The 21099-nt window shown below is 38.0% G+C and overlaps 1 protein-coding gene across 5 annotated transcripts in view; it reads left to right on the top strand.

Annotated features, from left to right (window-relative positions):
- The window catches only part of METTL24 (methyltransferase like 24), a 124668-nt gene that overhangs the window by 59853 nt on the left and 43716 nt on the right, over nucleotides 1–21099 (top strand). For all 5 annotated transcript variants that reach the window (XM_073022413.1, XM_073022412.1, XM_008007348.3 and 2 more), the window contains one exon: nucleotides 2776–3004. In XM_073022413.1, the coding sequence (XP_072878514.1) occupies nucleotides 2776–3004 (229 nt within the window). The remainder of the gene's footprint in view (nucleotides 1–2775; nucleotides 3005–21099) is intronic.

Here is a 21099-nt window from a genome sequence, read left to right as displayed (position 1 = left end):
TGCAAACTCTCCAGGGTACGTTTTTATCATGATGACAGTGTAAGAGAGAGAACAGAAGCACTCAAGGCTTAGGATCTGGACTGGCACACTCCCACTTCCTTCCATAAAGCAAGGCACATGGCCAAGCCAAAAAGTCAAGGGACAGGGAAAGACTCTTTCTCATGATGAGCATGGAGTAGTGTGGATGGTGCAGGGTTGAAGGAGCAGAGTCAACAAGTCAATCTGCCACATCAGATTTGATCATGGAAAACTGGGGGAAAACTGGGGCAGAGACTTGAGTGGTCTGAGCTGTGTGGATTCAATAGGAGGTAGAAAATAGGGAACAAGATCTGTTATGTGGAAGAAATGGAAGTGCTTGTGAGAAGAGTGCTGAATTTTCTTTAAGCAAAAAGGGTTGAAAAAGCTATGGCTGAGGGACATCAGAGGGCTGACTTACCATGGGATGCAGTGGGAAAAAGAGCAGTGTAGTTGGGTGAAGGGTGAGGAAGAGGCAAATGAGACTATCAGCACCCCTCCGCACCCATGGAGACTGGTTGCAGGACCACTGCAAAGATCAAAATTTAGGATGCTCAAGTCCTGGATATAAAATGGTGTAGTATTTGTATATAACCTATGCACATCCTCCTGCATCATTTAAATCATTTCTAGATTCCTTATAATACCTAATACAATGTAAATGCCATGTAATAGTGGTTATACTGTATTGCTTTTTATTTCTACTTTTTTTAATGTTGTATTATTTTTATTTTTGTTTTTTTGAATATTTTCAATCTGCAGTTGGTTGAATTTGTGAATCAGATCTGTGGATACAGAGGGCTGCCTGTATTAAGAATGTCTAGGTGGGGTGCCATGGCTCATGCCTGTAATCCCAGCACTTTGGGAGGCCAAGGAGGGTGGATCATCTGAGGTCAGGAGTTCGAGCCCAGCCTGGGCAACATGGTGAAACCCCGTCTCTACTAAAAATACAAAAGTTAGCCAGGCATGGTGAGGCACACCTGTAATCCCAGCTACTCGGGAGGCTGAAGCAGGAGAATTGCTTGAATCCCAGCAGCAGAGGTTGCAGTGAGCTGAGATCATGCCACTGCGTATCCAGCTTGGGCGACAGAGCCAGACTCCATCTCAAAAAAAAAAAAAAAAAAAAATTGTCTAGGTGGATGATCTCTGAACCGAAGGCTTATTTTAGTTAATTAAAATAAGGTAAATAGTTATTATCCGCTGAACTTGTGTATTTCCAGATTATGCAATCATCAGTCTTCCCTCTGTATGGGGTTGGCAGTTGGTTCTAGACCACCCTCTCCCCACCAACAGATACCAAAATCCACGAAATACCAAGTCTGGCTGTAGAACTCACAGATACAAAACATTGGCCCTTCATAACAGTAGGCTCCTGCATCCCATCAGTGCTGTATTTCTGATCCATGCTGGTTGAATTTGTGGACATGGAACCCAGAGCTATGGAGGGCTGACTGTATTTATTGAAAAAAATCCACTTACAAGTGGACCCACGCAGTTCAAACCTGTGTCGTTCAATGGTCAGCTGTAGTAGAATCTACTAGATTGAAGTGTTTCTGCACTGCGTTTAGGTTTGGCCAAGTAGTGTAGCTACTCTGTGGGATTTTGGTATCCTAAATCACATATAAGTACAGTATTTGGGGCAGAGAAACCATAATCATCATTTAAAAGAATCATTCTCAGTTAATTTCATGTTTTACGTTAAAACTGGTGCTTTAGGTCGGTCGCGGTGGCTCACGCCTGTAATCCCAGCACTTTGGGAGATTGAGGTGGGCAGATCACGAGGTCAGGAGTTCAAGACCAGCCTGACCAATGTGGTGAAACCCCGTCTCTACTAAAAATACAGAAATTAGCCGGGCATGGTGCCATGCGCCTATAATCCCAGCTACTAAGGAGGCTGAGGCAGGAGAATCGCTTGAACCCGGGAGGCAGAGGTTGCAGTGAGCCGAGATTGCACCACTGCACTCCAGCCTGGGCAACAGAGCGAGACTCCGTCTCAAAAAATGAAAAGAAAAACAAACAAACAAAAAACTGGTGCTTTAATCAAAGTGACAATCCTTGCACCATTAAATAAGGAATATTTCTGAGTCAATTCAATATTTGTAAGTTTATAATTTTCCATATGATGTGCTACCTATTGAGTACTTAAGTACAATTAAGTCATAATTTCTTCCCCTTTTGGTGTGAATTTAGGTGAGGGAACCTTCTGCTTCTTGAGTTCTGGATGCAGCAGAATCACATACATTTGCCTTTTTTCTTATCTGCACTATTTAAAAATATATTACATTTCTAAGAAAACAGCTGTTGTCTTTAAGTCAAATTGCATATGCAGCACTGTGGCCCTTAAAATGGAGACAAATTACCTCATTAGTAGAACACACCTCTCCTCAAGAGAACTAATCCTGGGGCTTATATTTTTGGACATATTCTGAGAAAATCTAAGACTATTGGATAGTCTTCTTTGTTTCATTGCTACTGTGATTTACATCACTTAAAAAAGCCAATTTGATGTTGCGTCTACATGTTTGAGTATGTGATTCTCTGGTCTTTGTTTAGCAGATAATTTATCTTTCATCCAGAAGCTTTAAACAATAATACTTTTTTGTGAAAGAAAGTTTATTGAATGTATATATTAGCCATGGGTTAAAACAAGAGAAGGCTTGATATAACTAAGAACCTTGGCCTTGGAAGTGTTATCTTGTCAGTCCAGCACTTTGCTTCATCGCATTTTTAGTTGTTGATTTCCGTCCTCTTTCTTTATAGGCTGGGAAGTGATGATACCCATTTTGAGGTCAGCATGGCTAACAATGGATGTGAAGTGCATCGTTTTGATCCTAGTGTCAAGTCAGCTCACATTCTGGAGAGTCAGCACCTTTGGTATCACCGCTTGTCGATTGACTGGCGGGATCCCCATCCAGCTGTTGCTGCCCAAAAACCACATAGCAACACCAGAAAACTGGGAAGCATTTTGAATGAATTTGGGCATCACAAGGTGAGGTTTTCATTTGATTTTTTACTTGAATAAAGTGAACAAACCCATCAGCTTTTTAAAATGCAAACCAAGAATAGCAACATTGACATTGGATTGTTGAAGGTCCAATTTTAATCTTACTAATCACCCAACATTATTTATAGAGTCAACTCTAGACATAAAGTGTTGGCAAGGATAGACATATTTAAATTGATGTGAGGATTTTAGTTGCTGTTGAGTAATGTTAATGGTCTTGTCCAAGACTAGGCAAGAAGACTAAAGAACTTACTTCTGGCATAGGCTGAAGAATACCATTTTCATATGGCAACTGACTTACACTTTTCAGAGAGAGCAAACTACTTATGTTGACCTCAAATACAAAAAAAAAAAAGAAATCGGGGTTATGCTTACTAAGATATTGCTTGCGTATCATGTTTCTCACTGTTGTGACGTGTTTCTCACTATTTTGAATCGTTAGGCTCTACACAGAAAATATATATAGCTTTGATTAAAATTTACTTTATAAAGTTGAATGTACATTATGTATGTTGCAAATTATATAAGTATATCAAAGGATGTCAAATCTCTGCAAACATTTTATTATGAATAGACAGCAAAAAAGAAACTCAGTTTTTGAACTGTGTTCTTTGAAAGCAATTTTTAGTGTAGTATACCCAAGCTAATTGTATTCTGTAGGCAGATACTAGAGAATTTCTCCTGAGTGCAGTTGGCTTGTGTTTGATCTTCAGTCTTTCTTGGGTTTGGCTATTTTGGTCTGTATTCCCAGCTGGAGATGCCATGTAGTTTAGAACAGGTTAGAATGGGTGTTTCTATTTGAGAAACAGTGTGCGTGAGACTCAATTTTAAACTTGAGTTGGCTTCTTGATCTTCAGTAAGAGGTTTTTCCAGGCCGGGTGCAGTGGCTCACGCCTGTAATCCCAGCACTTTGGGAGGCCGAAGCAGGCAGATCACAAGGTCAGGTGATCGAGACTATCCTGGCTAACATGGTGAAACGCTGTCTCTACTAAAAAATACAAAAAATTAGCTGGGCGTGGTGGCGGGCACCTGTAATCCCAGCTACTCAGGAGGCTGAGGCAGGAGAATGGTGTGAACCCAGGAGGCGGAGCTTTCAGTAAGCCGAGGTCACGCCACTGCACTCCAGCCTGGGCAACAGTTTGAGACTCAGTCTCAAAAAAAAAAAAAAAAAAAAGAGGTTTTTCCCTGCATTGTTGTTCCTCCTCCTCCTCTTCCCCGTCTTCCTCCCTTTTCTCTGCCTCCTTTCTTCGTCTTTCTCTTCCTTCTTCCTCCTCCCCCTCTTCTTCTTCCTTCTCCTCCTCTTTTGTTCTTTAAACATCCTTTAATTAGACAGCCCATGCTTCTTCAAGAACAACTTCAAAGAATTTGCTGTTCTTTTAACACACAATTAACTACTGATTTGTATTTTACTTTGCCACCAAGGGTAACTGGTGGCATTTAATAGTCAGGAGCCTTAGTGAGACACAGGTAGGATTTTTGGGTAAAACCTCAGAAAAGAACTCCTTTTTACATGCTGTTAATGTTTTTCATATGTGTGGGAAGAAGCAGGAGCATTTTTCAGAACCTTATTTAGGGTTTTGTTTTTTTCTTTTTTGCTGCTTGTTACCTTTGTAGATTTGTTTTTTACAGCTGAAAATTACAGGCCTAATTCTCTAATACGTCAACTTTAGATTATTCAAAGAGCTAACTACTTATTTTTTTGTGTTCAGTTAGGAGTCTTGCTGTTCCTCCTTTATGCTCTTTACATCTTAGCCCTCTCCACCACCACTCTTCAAAGAAAAGACTGAGTAGGAGAAAAAGAGAAACTCAATGCCGTTTTGCTTATTTTTTTTTTTCCAATATTTTAGCAAAAGATTTGGTAAAGATGAGGATAAAATAAGACTTTGAAAAAGTGATCTGTGGATATAATTTATCTAACCACATTTCCTATGGGAAATGTGTTTTTACATAACAAGGTATGTACCTGAATTGTGTTTGTTTAGCTCCATGGGAGCTGCGGTTGACCAACCTTTCTGCTAAGGATAAAGCATGAGGACTTTTGCAATGCTGCTCCTGAGATAGCAGAAATATTTACAATGATGCCTAAAAAGGAGAAATGTTTATGTTTCTAAGGCTACTTATTTTTTAAAAAAATATTTACAATGAAAGTGATCTGGCACAGAATTACCAGGAATGCATTTCCTCCTTTTTTTTTTTTTAATTCCTTGTTGAAGAATTTAAAAGATACTGATATGCTTCCGTAGAGATTTTTTTTTGGGTCAATGCTTTAAAACAAAAACAACAAAACTAAACCCATCAGCAAGTGATTGCTTTCCTTAGGAAAATGCTTCTAGGAGCTATACGGGGCCAGATAAATGGAAACCTTGTTTGTGTGGTGTAGCAAGCTCGGTCTGTTTTCATTTTTCTGCATGTACAGATAATGGTAGATAGGATGTGGCTGTGGCAGGGGAAGCAAATAGAAAAAAACACACTAACAAATGTCAGCGTTTCTGCCTTCACACCTTCACTCATTTATTCTGAAAGTGAGTGTAGATACCAAAGCGTTTTTAGCTGTTTTATTTCAGAACTTTAAAATATTTCATATAGTTTTGTAATAATTTCCCTATTCTGCTGTTAGTTTTCCTATTCTGTATATCTACACCTAAATTCCAGCCACTCAAGTAAAAATATGGGCAAAAATGGAAGCAGTATTCTGAGATAGTGACAGAAAGATGCATATGGCTTTTGTACTGCTTTTAAAACTCTTCGGTAATTTTAACTTCAAACTATAAATCAAAAGCCTGTTCTAAAGCATCAGGCTAGAGCACCTGCATCAGCAAAAGCATGTGGACCAGAAGCCCAGTCTGTCAGGGAATAATATCACTTGGATCCAGCATTATGTGAAATGATTAACTGTCTACTCTTTGCAGAAGTGGTTATTGTTAACTAAGCATACAGTTTTTTCAGAATGCAACTAGAAATACTGAATCTGAAATTTCTGCTCATTTTAATCATAATGTATGGTTTTTTCCTAAAGTCTTTGTTACATTCAGAGTATCCTCAATGAGCCGAGCTAGGTAATGAGGAATTATAACTATTAGTTTTGGTCTTAACCATGCTGCTGATAACTCTGAATAACAGAGCTGCCTGAGGGTTTCCCTATGTAAGCTCATTAATCTTGATTTGAAGCATGGTCCTCTTACTGGCTTTTGACATTGGGCGAGTCATTTAACCTCTCTGGCACTCAGTTTGATTGTCAGTTAAATGAGGACAAAGATACGTCCAAAACTGTGGGGTTTTTCTGAGAAGTAGGTCTGAGAACACAGTGTGAAAGTCTCCAGCAGAATGCCTGGTGTGAATTAGTCACTCAGTTGTTTTCAGTAAACTCAAAGGGTTTTTATTAATAATTTTAGTAAATTTTATAGAAAACCTTTTTTTTTTTTTTTCCTTTCTTTCTTTCTTTCCAGGGTAAATATATCAGAGATTTCTCTGGAAATTGCTAACCACCTAGTTCCAGTCAAGAGTTTTTAATGAGAGCTTTGTGTGAAACTGAAAGGCAATTGGTCCTTCAGAGGTGGTTGTAGAGAACTATTGTTTGCTGCCTCCAGGCGCTGAACAGCTTTGTGGGTGATTGTATAGAAAGTCAATACTGTGCTGTATAGAAATTAAATAAACTGCTGAGAATTAATTCAGATTCATGCCACGCAGAACAGATGTAGGCCTTGGGGCTGGGGCTCTCTGGTCAGACACCCTGGGGTAGCTGGCCTCCCTGCCTGTCAGCTCAGGGAACTGTGTCTTCCATCATCTGCCCTTGTCGCCCCCCAGGCCACAGCTCAGTGTCCACCTGAAGCCTCACAGGACTACCAGTTTCTGCCTCCCTTGGCTGGGAGCTCACCATTGATTCCAGAACATCAGTTTTGTTGTGTGGTCACTATGATTACATTTGAGAGAATATGGGCTTTGAAATTACACAGCTGGGGTAACATAGCAAGATTCCATCTCTACAAAAGATTTAAAAAATTAGCTACGCATAAGATTTTAAAAATTAGCTGGGCATGGTAGCATGTGCCTGTAGTCCCAGCTACTCGGGAGGCTGACGTGGGAGGATTGGTTGAGTCCAGGAGGTGGAGGTTACAGTGAGCCATGATTGCTCTACTGTACTCCAGCCGGGATGACAGAGCCAGACCCCTCTCTCAAAAAAGAAAACAAAAGAAAAGAAAAAGCAATTAAAGACTCGCTTTTTGTTTTCCTTTTTACTTATCAAATTGGTAAATATAAACAAGATATTGATATTGCCCTGTATTGTAATGCTTGTTGGGAATAATACACTTTGCTGCTGGAAGTGGAAAACAATATACTCTTTCAGGAAGGAAATTTGACCATATGTATATAGTGTGTCAGTTTTCATTACTAGAAATATTTTTTGCCTTAAATTCTGTTTTATCTGATGTTAGTTCTGCCATACTTGCTCTCCTTTGATAAGTATTTATGTGAAATAACATTCTAGATTCTTTTATTTTCATTATTTTCGTATAGTTTTAGTTTATGTATGGCTTATAAGAGCAATGTATTCAATATATGTCTGGATTGTGTTTTTAAACCCAACCTGAGAATGTCTTTAAATAGTTGTGTTTAATGCTTTTATATTTATGTTTATTGGAATTACTGGCATATTGGGACTAACTTCTACTCTTTTAAATTTGGCCTTTGGTTTTCTGCACTTCCCCCTCCCCTACTTCTTGCTAAAGCTTTTATTTCTATTCTTCATGGTTACCTTTAGATTTAAAAAGTATATAATTAACTATAAAATTTTAATACATATAAAATTATTTAGTATTTCTATATTCTTTCTAAACATGATAAGGATCATCAAAAGTTAACTACCCATTGAACCTGGGTGCCCACATTACTATTATTTGGAGTTTTATATGTTTTTATTTTTAAAAAATTTCAAATGCCAATATTGCTAGAATATAATGAATCCTCACATATTTTTTACCGGGATTCACAATTTTTTATTATTTTGCCACATTTGTTTTCTCTGTCTCACTCTCTCTCGCCATACACTTATCTCTGCAACATAAAAAATAAAAAACTCAATAGAAAGCAATGGATGAGTACTTCCATAATAAATATATCTGTATATGTGAGTTTAATCCATTTGTATGTATTGTTTTTGCTGTTATATTTGGATTAATTGCTTCTTACTTTGGTATATCTCAGTCCAAGAGCTGACATCATAATTAATGTGGAAACAGTGGAAATATCCTTATTAAAGTCAGGGAAAAATAAGGATTTTTATCATTACTATTAAAAAAAAGATTAGAGCTCTTTAAAAAAAAACTTCACATTTTGAGATAGATTCACTTGCACCTGTAAGAAATGATACAGAGATTCCAGATACTGAACATTTCTAGATACCGAACATTTCTAGCACTACAAGGATCATGTTTCCCTTTTATAGCCATACCTACCTTCTTCCCTTTATCTCCTTCCCTAGCCCCTGGTAACCACTAATCTGTTTTCTATTTCTATAGTTTTGTCATTTTAAAGAATGTTTATAAATGGAATCATACAGTGTGTAATCACCATTGTTATTTAACACAGTTCTTAAGATAATAGCTAATACAATAAGAAAAGAAAAAAATTAGGAGGATAAATTAAGAAAGAGGTAAAAATTTTATTATTTGCAGATATTGTTATTATTGAAGGACATATTATTTGAAGATAATATGATGGTATACTGGAAAACTCAAGATAATCTAATGAAAAATTATCAAACAATAAGAAAATTTAATGAGTTGTCTAAGTACAGTAAACAAAAAATTTTTAACTACATTTTTGTGAATAAAGACCAGTTAGAATACAAAAAGGAAGTAAAGTTTATTTACAAAAGCAACAAAAGTAAAGCTAAAAATAAACTTAATGAGACATGTGCAAGGTCTACAAGAAGAAAACTTAGCCACTCAAGGACTTAAAGGAAAACTTGAACGAATTCGAAGGCATAGTACCTGCTTTGATGTAAATACTCAACATCATAATGATTAACTCTTTCTTATGTTAATCTACTGATTTAACATGTTCCCAATAAAATTGCCAATAGGATTTTTTTTCAGAACTAAAGAAGCCGATTCTAGAGTTCATATTGAATTAACAAGCAGAAATAACCAATCAAATTCTGATAAAGGAGTAATAAAGGAGGTTAACTAACCCTATGAGATAATAAAGCTTCTTATACAACTATAATAATAAAAATGGTACTATTGCATGAACAGATAAACAGATTAATGGAAGATTTTAAAAATCCAGAAATAAATCCACATACCTCCAGAGCTGATATATGATAAAGGTACTATCTCAAATCATAGAGAAAAGGTGGATGTTTCAGTAAAATTATGGGTACTTATTTAAAAAATGTTTTTTAAGCTTTATTTGATGGCTTTTGCCAAAAAATTTAAACCAATAAAGTTTTTTTAAAGACCATAAAAATATTAGAAAGAAAACTATGGAGACTTAAAAAAAAGTCCCGGAGTTAGGAAGTCACAAAAGAAAAGAATAATTAATTTGATTACGTACAAAATTTCCACATGGTAAAACTACCAAAAACAAAATTAAAAGACAAATAACAAACTGAGAAAATACTGACAATTCATTTTATAAGCAGAGAGTTAATTTCACCAGTATAGAAAGACCCACAACTTGATAGAAAATTGGATGAAGAAATAGTTGATGAAAAACAGTTCACAGAAAAGGAGATACAGATGGCTTATATGGAAAAATATTAAAACTTGGACATATGACGAGAAAGACAAATAAAACTATAGTTGGATATAATGTTTTCATCAGATTATCAAAGATAAAATGTCGCAGGAATATAAATTGCTACAGCCTTTCTGCAGGGCAGTTTGGCAATATCTATCACATTGCAAATGCAAATCCAGCAATTCTACTTCTGTGAGTTTGCCCCCCAGTCATATCCCATATGTGTGAACCGATATATGAATAAAGTTATTGTTTTTTGCAGCATTGTTTGTAATAGCAAAGAGTAGAAAGCAATCTGCATAGCCACCACTGTGGAAGTAGTTAAATGGAGAATTGTATATCTTTTCATGGACAACGTATGAAGCCACTAAAAAAAGGACAAAGCAAATTTTAATCTATTGATGTGGAACAATTTCTGAGATACATTTTTAAGAAAGGGAATTTACAATGCAAAGCAATTGCTAAACAGTTTTGAAAACAAAAAACAAAGTTAGAGAGCTTACACTACTTGATTTCAAGACAATGTAAGGAATAGCAATCAAGATAGTCTGGTACTGACGTAAAGATAGACATATAGATCAATGGAACACCAAGAGAGTTTGGAGATGGAAACACATATATACATTATCCTTAGCAAACTAACACAGGAACAGAAAACAAAATACTGCATGTTGTCACTTTTAAGTGGGAGCTAAATGCTGAGAACACATGGTCACATAGAGGGGAACAACAGACAGTGGGGCCTATCAGAGGGTGGAGGGTGTGAGGAAGGAGAAGATGAGAAAAATAACTAATGAGTTCTAGGCTTAATACCTGAGTGATGAAATAATCTGTACAACAAACCCTCATGGTACAGGTTTATCTATATAACAAACCTGCACATGTACTCCTAAAAGGGAAATAAAAGTTTTAAAAAAATCTGCAGTGAAGAAAAAAAAAGAGAAACACATATATAATTAATTGATTTTTATGAAGGCATCAACATAATTAAATGGGAAAAATTATAGTCTTTTCAACAAATGGTGCTGGAACAACTGGTTATCTGTAAGGGAAAAAAGTAAAACCTGACCTGAATCTCACATCATCATGAAAATTATTTTGAAGTGGAACATAGACCTAAACACAAAAGCTAAAATTATAACACTTCTAGAAGAAAACATGGGAGAACATCTTTACAACCTTGACATAGGCAAAAATTTTTTAGACAGTATATTTCTTAGCATAAACCATAAAAAAATTTTAAAAAGACAAATTGGACTTTATCAAGATCAAAACTTACTGCTCATCAAAAGACATTGTGAAGAACATAAAAACTGGGAGAAAATATTCATCACGAATATATCAGAAAAGGACTTGTATCCGGAATACATAAAGAACTCTTACAACCAAAAATAAGGAGACAAACAATTCAATTAACAAACTAAAGTTTAAACTGGCACCCCACCAAACAAGATGTACAGATGGCAAAAACACCCATGAAAAGATGTTCAATATGATTAGTTATTAGGGTAATGAAAATTAAAGCCACAGTGAGCTACCACTTCATAACTACCAAAATGGCTAAAATTTAAAAGATTGATGTTACTAAGTGATGATGAGGATATAGAGTAACTGGAAATCTCAAACATTTGTAGTGGGAATGCAACCTCTTAGGAAAAGAGGTTGGCAGTTTCTTAATTTCTTAATATATTTACCAATTGATCCAGTAAACCCATTCCTAGATATTTACCCAAGATAACTGAAAACATATGTCTGCACAAAGGATTGTAACTGAAAGTGTGTAGGAGCTATATTCATGATAACCTCAACTGGAAACAACTCAAATGTCTGTAACATGTGAATGGGTAGAGAAGTTACGGTATGAATGTATCTCTTAAATGTACCATATACCTACCACACATCCATATAGAATGAAATACCACTGAGCAATAAAAAAGAACAAGCTTTGTGACACATACGACACAAATGAGTCTCACAGACTTTATGCTGAATGAAGGAAGCCAGATTCAAAAAACCACCTGTTATGTGATTCTCTATATAAAGTTCTAGAATAGACAAAAGTATTCTATAATGATAGAAATCAGATCAGTGGTTGCCTACGGCAGGTGGTGAGGGAGCAGAGTTGGAGATTTACTGAAAAGATCGCAAGGGAACTTTTTGGGGTGATGGAAACATTCTATATTTTGAGTATGTTGGTGGTTACATGGGTATATACATTTCAAAAGTTGTTGATTAGCTGGGCATGGTGATTCACACCTGTAATCACAGCACTTTGGGAGGCTGAGCGGGGTAGATCTCTTGAGGCCAGGAGTTTGAGACCAGCCTGGACAACATGGCAAAACCCCATCTCTACAAAAAATACAAAAATTAGCCAGGTATGGTGACACACACCTGTAGTCCCAGCTACTCAGGAGGCTGAGACAGGAGGATCAATTGAGCCACTGCACTCTAGCCTGGACAACAGAGCAAGACCCTGTCTGAAAAAAAAGTAATTGACCAATATACTTAAACTGTATGAATTTCATTGTATATAAATTATATTTCAATAAAAGCAAATTGCAGAAGAGTGTGTGTAGATTTCCACCATTCTACTACTCACATAATTGTTTTTGAAAGTATATGCAAGAAACTAGTGATGCTGGGAGACTCCAGGGAGAAGAACTAAATGACTGAGGAAGAAACTCTGTACTCTTTATATCTTTTGATTTTGTACCTTGTGAATATTCAAACAGTTAAAATATTTTCCATGTTTTCCTATCCATTTTTTTTTTTTAATTATCTACTTTTGGAGTTCCTTTTAGATGTATTTTGGAGCCTCTGAGTCCCTCCTTCTTGTCTCTTCATTACTTTTTCATTCACTCTGTCCTATGTTAGGGTAAATTCCTCACTACTAGCTTCCAATTATTTAATTTTCTTTTTAACTATATCCAGGCTAGAGTTTATACCATTTATTGGTATTTTTACCAAAAAAAAAAAGACTCTATTTTTCACTTCCAAGGTTTCTAATTGGTATTTTTCCTATCCATCTGTTCTTTTCTAGTTTTGCATGCTTTTATTTAAAAGTGTGTTGTCGCTGCTTGCATGTTTGTGAAAGTTGATATTCTTCTTGACTGAGCTGAGCATCCTAAACATACTTATTTTAAACTTTTGTCAGATTTTTCAACAAAATTAATCTTGGAATGAAGTAGCATTCTAATTATTGCGTTGGTTGTTTCTCTTATCCTTTGACTTCAGTGTGTATTTTGGAATTTTGGCTTGCTGGCGTATTTTCAGTAGAAGGTTTTTGGTTTGGTTTTGCTTTTCTCTTTCTTTTTGGCTTGCCCTTCTCTGCCTAGTGAGTTTGCAGTAACCTTCAGGACCTGGTTCTTCTAGGCATTTGGCTCTTACTCTTCCCAGTGGTATGTGGACTATTCAGACACTGAACCATCAGAGGTCCAGCTCATTTGGTATTTGCTAGGGTTTATCACTCTCCTCCCATCTTCTTAGGCCAGCAGCTAGTTTTATGCCATAGCTCCAGCCAGTGGTTGTTAGTGTGTTTCAGTCTCCTTTCTGCCGCCAACGAGTTCCACTCCTGCCCCCGGCTTTAAACAATGAATGGGCTCTGGCCACTCTCTCAGGGGAGCACCTTGAGTTCCTATTTCCTGTAAGAGATGCACACGCAGCACCACTGCCACCTGCTCTAAGATGGAAGCCCGCCATTTCCTGCCTGCCATTCTGCTCACCGCCCTGTGTTCATTCATGGAGGTGTTCGTCTTGGTTTTGAGTCCTGCTGTGTCCTTTTTGTTTCTTTTCCTCTCTTTCTCCCTCTCAAATAGTTCTCCCTATTTTTGCTTTGTGTTTAGCATGGGGGAAAGGGGTGCATCTCACCTTCATATTTTTCTTTAAATCAACTTGAAATGGAGTCAGCTTTCTTACTTAGAATTATCTGAACAAATAATGTCCATAGACTTGTGAGTCAACTGTCCTAGGTTTGTTTGTTAATACATTTTTAAAATACCTAACAAATGAAAGATTTTGAAATGTTGCCTCCAAATCATATCCTATATCATTATTTCTCAAATTTAATGTATGCATGAACCCCCTTGAGAATGTAATTAACATGCAAGTAGTGATTCTGGAGGTCTGGGGTAAGACCTGAGGTTCTGTATTTCTAGCAAGACCTAAAATGATGCTGATGGTGCTGGCTGGGAAACTGTACTTTGAGTAACAGTGTGTGTACCACACTTGGAGAAACAGGACCAGAGGAGAAACACATTGCCCATGACTATGGCTTCATAGTCATGGGCAGTGCTGAGACTTGAATGCAGTCCCTGCAGAGCACAAGCCCTGGGCTACTCTGTGCCCTGTTGATGTCTTCTGCCCTCAGCGTGAGACCCTGGTGTAAAGGACAGACACTGTCATAGTTTCATTGTTTTTATTCCCAGGCAGCCTATCGTATCCGATTTCTGTACTAGCTGTTGTACCGCAACACATTTTTTTCTCAAGACGGAAGCTCTTTTATAAAAGTGTTCCCTGCTGGTCTGCCACACCAGGTCAAGGTCCAGGCATGCCTGAGTCTTAGATAATGATTCACCCTCGAGCCGGAGCCTTGCTTCTGAGTTCTGTGTTCCTGAATGAGCTGTGTGCCTCACAGGCATTGACTCCTTATTGTACGGATCCCCATTCCAAGTACCTAGCAAGCGTTCTGGAACTATACAGAATACATGTTGGCCTTTTTCTCCAGCACCTCCCTAAATAAAACGTACAAGGCATGAACATTTGAATACCTTATCTGTGGGCACAATCTCCCCTGGAGTTAACAAGCAGCAGCCCTGAACGTCCAGAGACCTTAGCTCCTGATGTTTCAGAATGCTTGGGCAGGAAGCCTTACAGAAAACCAGATATGCTGTGGTAAAGGTGGAAGTCCAGGTGATTCTTTCAGGTCCCAGGGCAATTTCTCTCTAAATTTGTTTAAATTCCTTTTTCAAAGAGAGGTGTCTATCTTTCTGTGTATTTGAAGGCAATTTCATCGTGCAGAATTGTGATTTAATCAGGAAGGTGCTGTGTTTCTGTGAAATAAGCCAGTGGCAATTTAGCAATAATGAGTCATTCATGGTGTTGAATTGCAATTTGAAATGCAGAGACATCTTTTGGTCTCTGTCACTCTGCAGTGGACCCTAAGGACAAGCCATCTTGGGAAAGTGAGTCAAGAACTTCCGAACTCAACATTTAGAAACTTTTTTTCCCTTTTTTTTTTTTTTTGCCAAAATTCATCCATAAAGGTGAGATTTGAGGTGTAGCTAAATGTCTTGGCTCTTTTGAATATTTTTCAAACCATTCAGTATTTAACTAACATGGAGCTGCGATAGAGTAGAAAGCCCATCTGATGAGAGAACTAACTACATCTGGCTTTAGCTGTTGTGTTAGAGTTCTCCAGAGGGACAGAAGCAATGGAATAGATACATATATATAAAGGGAAGCTTAGTAAGTATTAACTCACATGATCACAAGGTCCCACAATAGGCCGTCTGTAGGCTAAGGAGAAAGGAGAGCCCAGTCTGAGTTCCAAAACTGAAGAACTTGGAGTCTGATGTTCAAGGTCAGGAAGCATCCGGCTAGGCCAGTCTCTCCTTTTCACGTTTTTCCTCCTGCTTACATTCTAGCTGCGCTGGCAGCTGACTGTACCCGCTCAGATTAAGGGTGGGTCTGCCTTTCCCAGCCCATTGACTCAAATGTTAATCTCCTTTAGCAACACCCTCACAAACACACCCAGCATCAATTCAATCAAGTTGACACTCAGTATTAACCATCACAGCTGTGGTTGGTATTTTCTGTGAGGTGTTCTACCTTCCATTTTCCCTGGGCAGAAGCCATGACTGGCAAGGTTGTATGTACACGGTGTTCTGGAATCTGGAGACCACTTCCAGCTGTACGACTGTGTGGGGCTTAGACTCTCGTATTAGAATGGGGAACACTGGACAACAAACCAAAACAATGTCAATAACACACCACAAGCAAAGAATTCAACCACAAAGGGAGCTTGGTTAAAATGTCACCCAGGCAGGGTCAACCCCAGAGATTGTGACTTAGTAGTTCTGGGATGGAGCCCAGCATTTTTAACCAACCCCGCCCACCTCTAACCCAGGTGATGTGAAGATCATCCCTTTGAGGAACCTCTGTGTGTAGAAAGGACTTAAGTGGCTCAGCCTTCCCTTTGCAAATCCCCCACCCTCTTTTGTTCATAAAGCCCTTGAAACAAGAAGTGGGTCAGGAGCCTGACTGTCAGCTTCTGCAGCATCCCCTTTGTCTCCCCACCAAGTCTCTGAGTTTCCCATTCCTCAGTTTCCCCTATCGTAAGGTGCATGATCTGAACCCTTGCCACTGGAGAATGTTGTGGAAGCAAATGAGCATGTGTTAGTGAGAGAAAGGAGCAAGGAATTTTCATCAGACCAGATTTGTGATTTCATGGTGAATGATGACTGATTATGGCTTCTTTGAGATTTTTCAAAGGGCCTAGTATTACCACAAAAGAGGAAGATTTCACACATGGAAGAAATCAGTCCCCAGGGCGCTGGCATTTTTCTTTGTTGCTATGTACAAGGAGTGGGCGTACTTGTCTGAGAATCTTGCCATTTTCGAGAAGTTTGGGGGAATGAGAACCAAGTGCTTCTTGAGGGAGCAGAGGGCTGTTAGCCCATGTGGTTACCTGGGTTTCCCTTTGTGTGACTTCCTTTCCTAAAGGAGATGATGGGTCTGTAGAGGAATGTTATGTTCAGTGAGCACAGCTCAGATTTGCAAGGTCATGCCGCTCTGCAATTCCTTTATGAGTGTTAAAAAACAGTTAATGCCTTTTGACAGGAAGAGGATGAGAACCTGCTATCATATTAGTGAATTCTCTGAGGGAACGTGTGTTCCTGAGCAAATCCTTCTAGGTCACACACATGCTGGCCATTTCTGCCTGGGGAGCTCAGCAGTGCCAGTTTTCATACATGCCCAAGCATAACAGACACACCCATGAAACAGGCTCCAGGTGCTTGGGAAAAGACGGTGATAGTTTCATTCAGAGGTAAAACCTGATTTATTTTCCAGCCAGTGAAAATATCAGGAAAGGAAGGTTTTGTTTCCCCCTTTTTAGTTAAAAACATAAAGACCTTTTAAAAAACACAGCTTTCCTAGCATGGAGTGGCATTCAACAGTTTTGCAATTAAAATGATAATGAAACATTTCTTACAAGAACTTCTCTTTAAAATCAGCATGATGGGTTCACAGCACACTATTAGAAGGAATTATGTAAAGCAGCCTCTCTGTTCCCAGTTTTATTTTAAGATTTAATTTATTCCAGATTCTGCAGGAAAAAACCACCCATGTGACAAGCCTGCTAACAGATGTCAATTTAGTTTTATAGCACATGCCTGCACTTCAGAGTCAGAAAATGGAGATTATTCTTTTTGCCTGCTGTTTATTACATGACGCAGCTTCATAACATTATGCCCCAGAGGCCAGCTGATTAATAACCTGTGGGCCAGCAACTTATCCTTGCTTCTATCTGTCTTCTGCAGTGTTAAGTGTGAGCTTTCTTTCACATTACCCTTTTGGATTAAGAGAGGTGCTGGAAAGAGCAAAGGTGACAGAAAATGGATTTTTTTTTGTTTTAATGTCATCTAGCTCAGAAGACAGATGATACTGTAGTATAGGTAGCAGAAGAGAAATAAGATTAAAAAATAAAAATCATTAACTAGACAATACCAGATTTTTACTAAAATTTTTTTGTGGTGTTGGTGGGTAAAACAGTAAAACAAAGTTAACTCTACATGATAATTATTATGTTAAATTCAACCATAATAAGAAACCTTCACTTCTTCTTATTCACAGGGATCATTTCCTTATGTTCCCATGATCTAGTAATTATCAGCTTATATGTATATTGCATTTCTGTTCACATCCCCATCCATCTTTCTCTCCATCTGTCTGTCTGTTCATCCATTCATCCATCCAATAAATATTTATTAAGCATCTATTGTGCACAAGGTCCTGTGCTTAAATAATAAATGTGGAAGGATAAAGAAGTCTCTTTTTAATTTTTAAAAATGTTTAATTGAGGTAAAAATACACTTACCATAAAATTTGTCAACGTAACCATTTTTAAGTGTACAGTTCAGTGAAGTACATTCACATTGTTGTGCGTTCAATCTCCAGAACTTTTTCATCCTGCAAAACAGAAATCCTGTGCCCATTAAACAATAACTTCCCTTGCTCCACTCCTACCTGGTAACCTCTAATCTTCTTCCTGTCTCTATGAATTTGCCTAATCTAGGTACCTCGTATAAGTGGAATCACATATTATTTTGCCGTTTTGTGTGTAGCTTATTTCATTTAGCATAATGTTTTCAAGGTTCATCCGGGTTGTAGCATGTGCCAGAACTCCCTTCCATTTAAAGGCTAAATAATGTTCCATTGTATTAGGTTAGTGCAAAAGTAATTGTGCTTTTTGCCATATGTATAGACCGCATTTTGCTTATCCATTCATTTGTCAATAAACGCTGGAGTTGCTTGACCTCTTGACTATTATGAGTAGTGCTACTGTGACTGAGGGTGTACACATGTCTCTTCAAGGCCATGCTTTCAGTTCTTTTGGGTATGTTTCCAGAAGTGGAATTGTGGATCAGATGGTGATTCTATTTTTAAGTTTTTGAGGAACCACCGTAACTGTTTTCCATAGCAGGTACATAATTTTGCACTCCCATAAACAAGTCTTTTAAGATGTAGCTTAAAAGAAGTATGATGAGTGCTATAAAGTAAGAGTACAGTGTGCTATGGGAATGTTTAATAGAGAATGCTGGTCTAAGCTGTCATTGGTTCCCATATTTCTGATGCCTCGTCCACAGTGGAGGCTTGGTAAGTGTTGAGTGGGTGGGTGAATGAGCCATCCAAACCCTTGGTCATTAGACCTCTCTCCCGTGTTTCCTTCCTGCTATTCAGTTGCCCTCCTTTCTACGGAATGGATCTGGGGAGCAGTGAGAGGATTTGTTAGCTTCTTCTTGGTTGCCTCTGTTGTTCTCTGGCAAGATTATGGAAAAAAATTTTCTAGTAATTTTTTTCTCATTCTGTATATGATGTAATATATTCAGAGATGTTGAGATAGTTTTGCCAGATACATCCCTGCCTTTTCTTTGGGGAGGAAAAAGGGAACCTGCCCATGGATGTAAGATGAAAGTGTAGTGCATGTAAGATAAAAGTGTAGTGGATATAAAAGTGTAGTGATGTTAGGAAGTGGTGGGGTATTCACGGAGAAAAATGTTCTTTCTATTCTTAGAGCATTGCTTCTGTTTTCTAAAGAATTTTGTTCTATAAAGACAGCAAAAAGGTCTCTTGCTCAGTTCCTCATTTGACTTAAATCAGTAGCATTTTATGTTATATAGCTAGTTTAAATGGAAATTTCATTCTTGAGATTTTTCAAGAGAATTCCAGATATTTAAAATATATAGACATTATATTTGAAGACTTAAACTTCTTGTTCCTGATGTTATAAAAAGAATCTGTTTATCAGATCCCCAAACTAATGAAAGACATAATTATTATTCTGTCCAATTTTTCATGCTAGCAATTCAGGCAAAGAAAGAGGCTGGCTACAGAAAAATATCACAGCTCTTTCTTTAGAAATTTGTATTGGTTTTGAGGTTTGCCATGGTGTTATTATTCTGATCAGCTAGAAGGATCAGCTGTTGGTCTGAAATGAGTCCTGAGGGTTTCTTATAATTGCTCTGGTCTTGGTATTGGCACAGGAGAGCAATGTTAATGACATTTTCAAGATGCTGGCTTTGGGTCAGGTAGAAGGCATTGGGCCATGGTGCCCCGTGGGATGCTGGCTCCCAACCCAAGACCTGAATATCAACTTTACAACCTGTTTGTTGTGTGAATAGCAAGGTGAATTAAGTTCTCTGAGCCACGGTCCATTTTTTCCATGAAATGGGGGTGTTGATATCTTTCATGCAGGACTGTTGAGGGGATTAAAGACAAAAAGGACTATAAAGAAACTAGCACAGTGATTGGCCAGTTACTCCCCAGATGGGCACTATTTATTAAGTAGTTATTGGGTTGGATTTATTTGAATTGTTTAATGCCAATATTCAATTACTGGGGATGGAGTATTATGGTATGGATGATTTGGTATATTTTATTGCCCTTCACTTTCTTAGTGATGGGGAAACTTCTCTTAGGTTAACCATTTACTGCAGAAAATGTTAAAGAGCGCCAATTTTCTGGATTGGATTCTGAAAGTATTTAGAACAGCAGCAGTGTGACTGATATCTAGACATCCCTTTAGTGCTCTTGGGACTCATCTTTCTCCACTGACAGCCATGGATGTAACTGGTGTGTGTTTCATATAGTCCACCTGCTTCATGGCATTGGTAGGCGTCTTGTAATTTAGTGATCTTTCCCCTGTGCATCTCCTGGGTGTGAGTATTTAAAGTCATACAGGCTTAGTGAGGATATTATTGTGAAATAATATAGGTGGTGAGTATTCACATCTTTGAAAATATTTTATGTAGTGACCGTCCAATACTTTTCACTACATTTGACTTATGTCATTGTATTTCCCTTAAGGTTGAACTCCCTCTTTCTGATACTTCTGTTATGTGATTTTGACTCCTTTTGGGGACATATCAAGTATAGTGCTAAGTGTTGGCTGAACTAAGTGCTCGGGAATATACTGGATAACTAAGTTCTCTGACTACATGAAAGTGGTGTTACTGCCCACCTCTGTCTTTGTTGTTGTTACTACCCCCCACTTTTTTTTTTTTTTTAGACAGAGTCTCACTCCATCACTCAGGCTGGAGTGCAGTGGCACGATCTAGGCTCACTGCAACCTCTGCCTCCTGGGTTCAAGCGATTCTCCTGCCTCAGCCTCCTTAGTAGCTGGGATTACAGGCATGAGCCACCATGCCCAGGTAATTTTTGTATTTTTAGTAGAGACGGAGTTTCACCATATTGGCTGGGCTGGTCTCAAACTCCTGACCTCATGACCCGCCCACCTCAACCTCCCAAAGTGCTGGGATTACAGGGGTGAGCCACTCAGTGTGTTAAATGTAATTACCCCATTTGATGTGTTAGGTCTCAATTCAATTTCCCAACCTCTTTATTTTTCACTACTTTGCTATGGCTATCCTATGCTCTAACCTAACGAGATGGTTTTATTTCCAACTTGCCTAAACTTTCTCATCCTATGTAGCTTTAATCATATATCCTGTTATCTTTAATATTTTCTCTGTATCTGAACAAGTGTAAAAAAGGCACCCATCTTTCCAGTCCTATCCCAAATGCTGTCTCTTCCACAAAACCTTTCTCTAAACCATTTATTT

Source organism: Chlorocebus sabaeus, chromosome 13 (genome assembly GCF_047675955.1).
Source record: "Chlorocebus sabaeus isolate Y175 chromosome 13, mChlSab1.0.hap1, whole genome shotgun sequence".
NCBI classification, from domain to species: Eukaryota; Metazoa; Chordata; class Mammalia; order Primates; family Cercopithecidae; genus Chlorocebus; species Chlorocebus sabaeus.
Note: the sequence above shows the minus strand (reverse complement) of the source record. Positions and strands in the feature narration are given on the sequence as shown.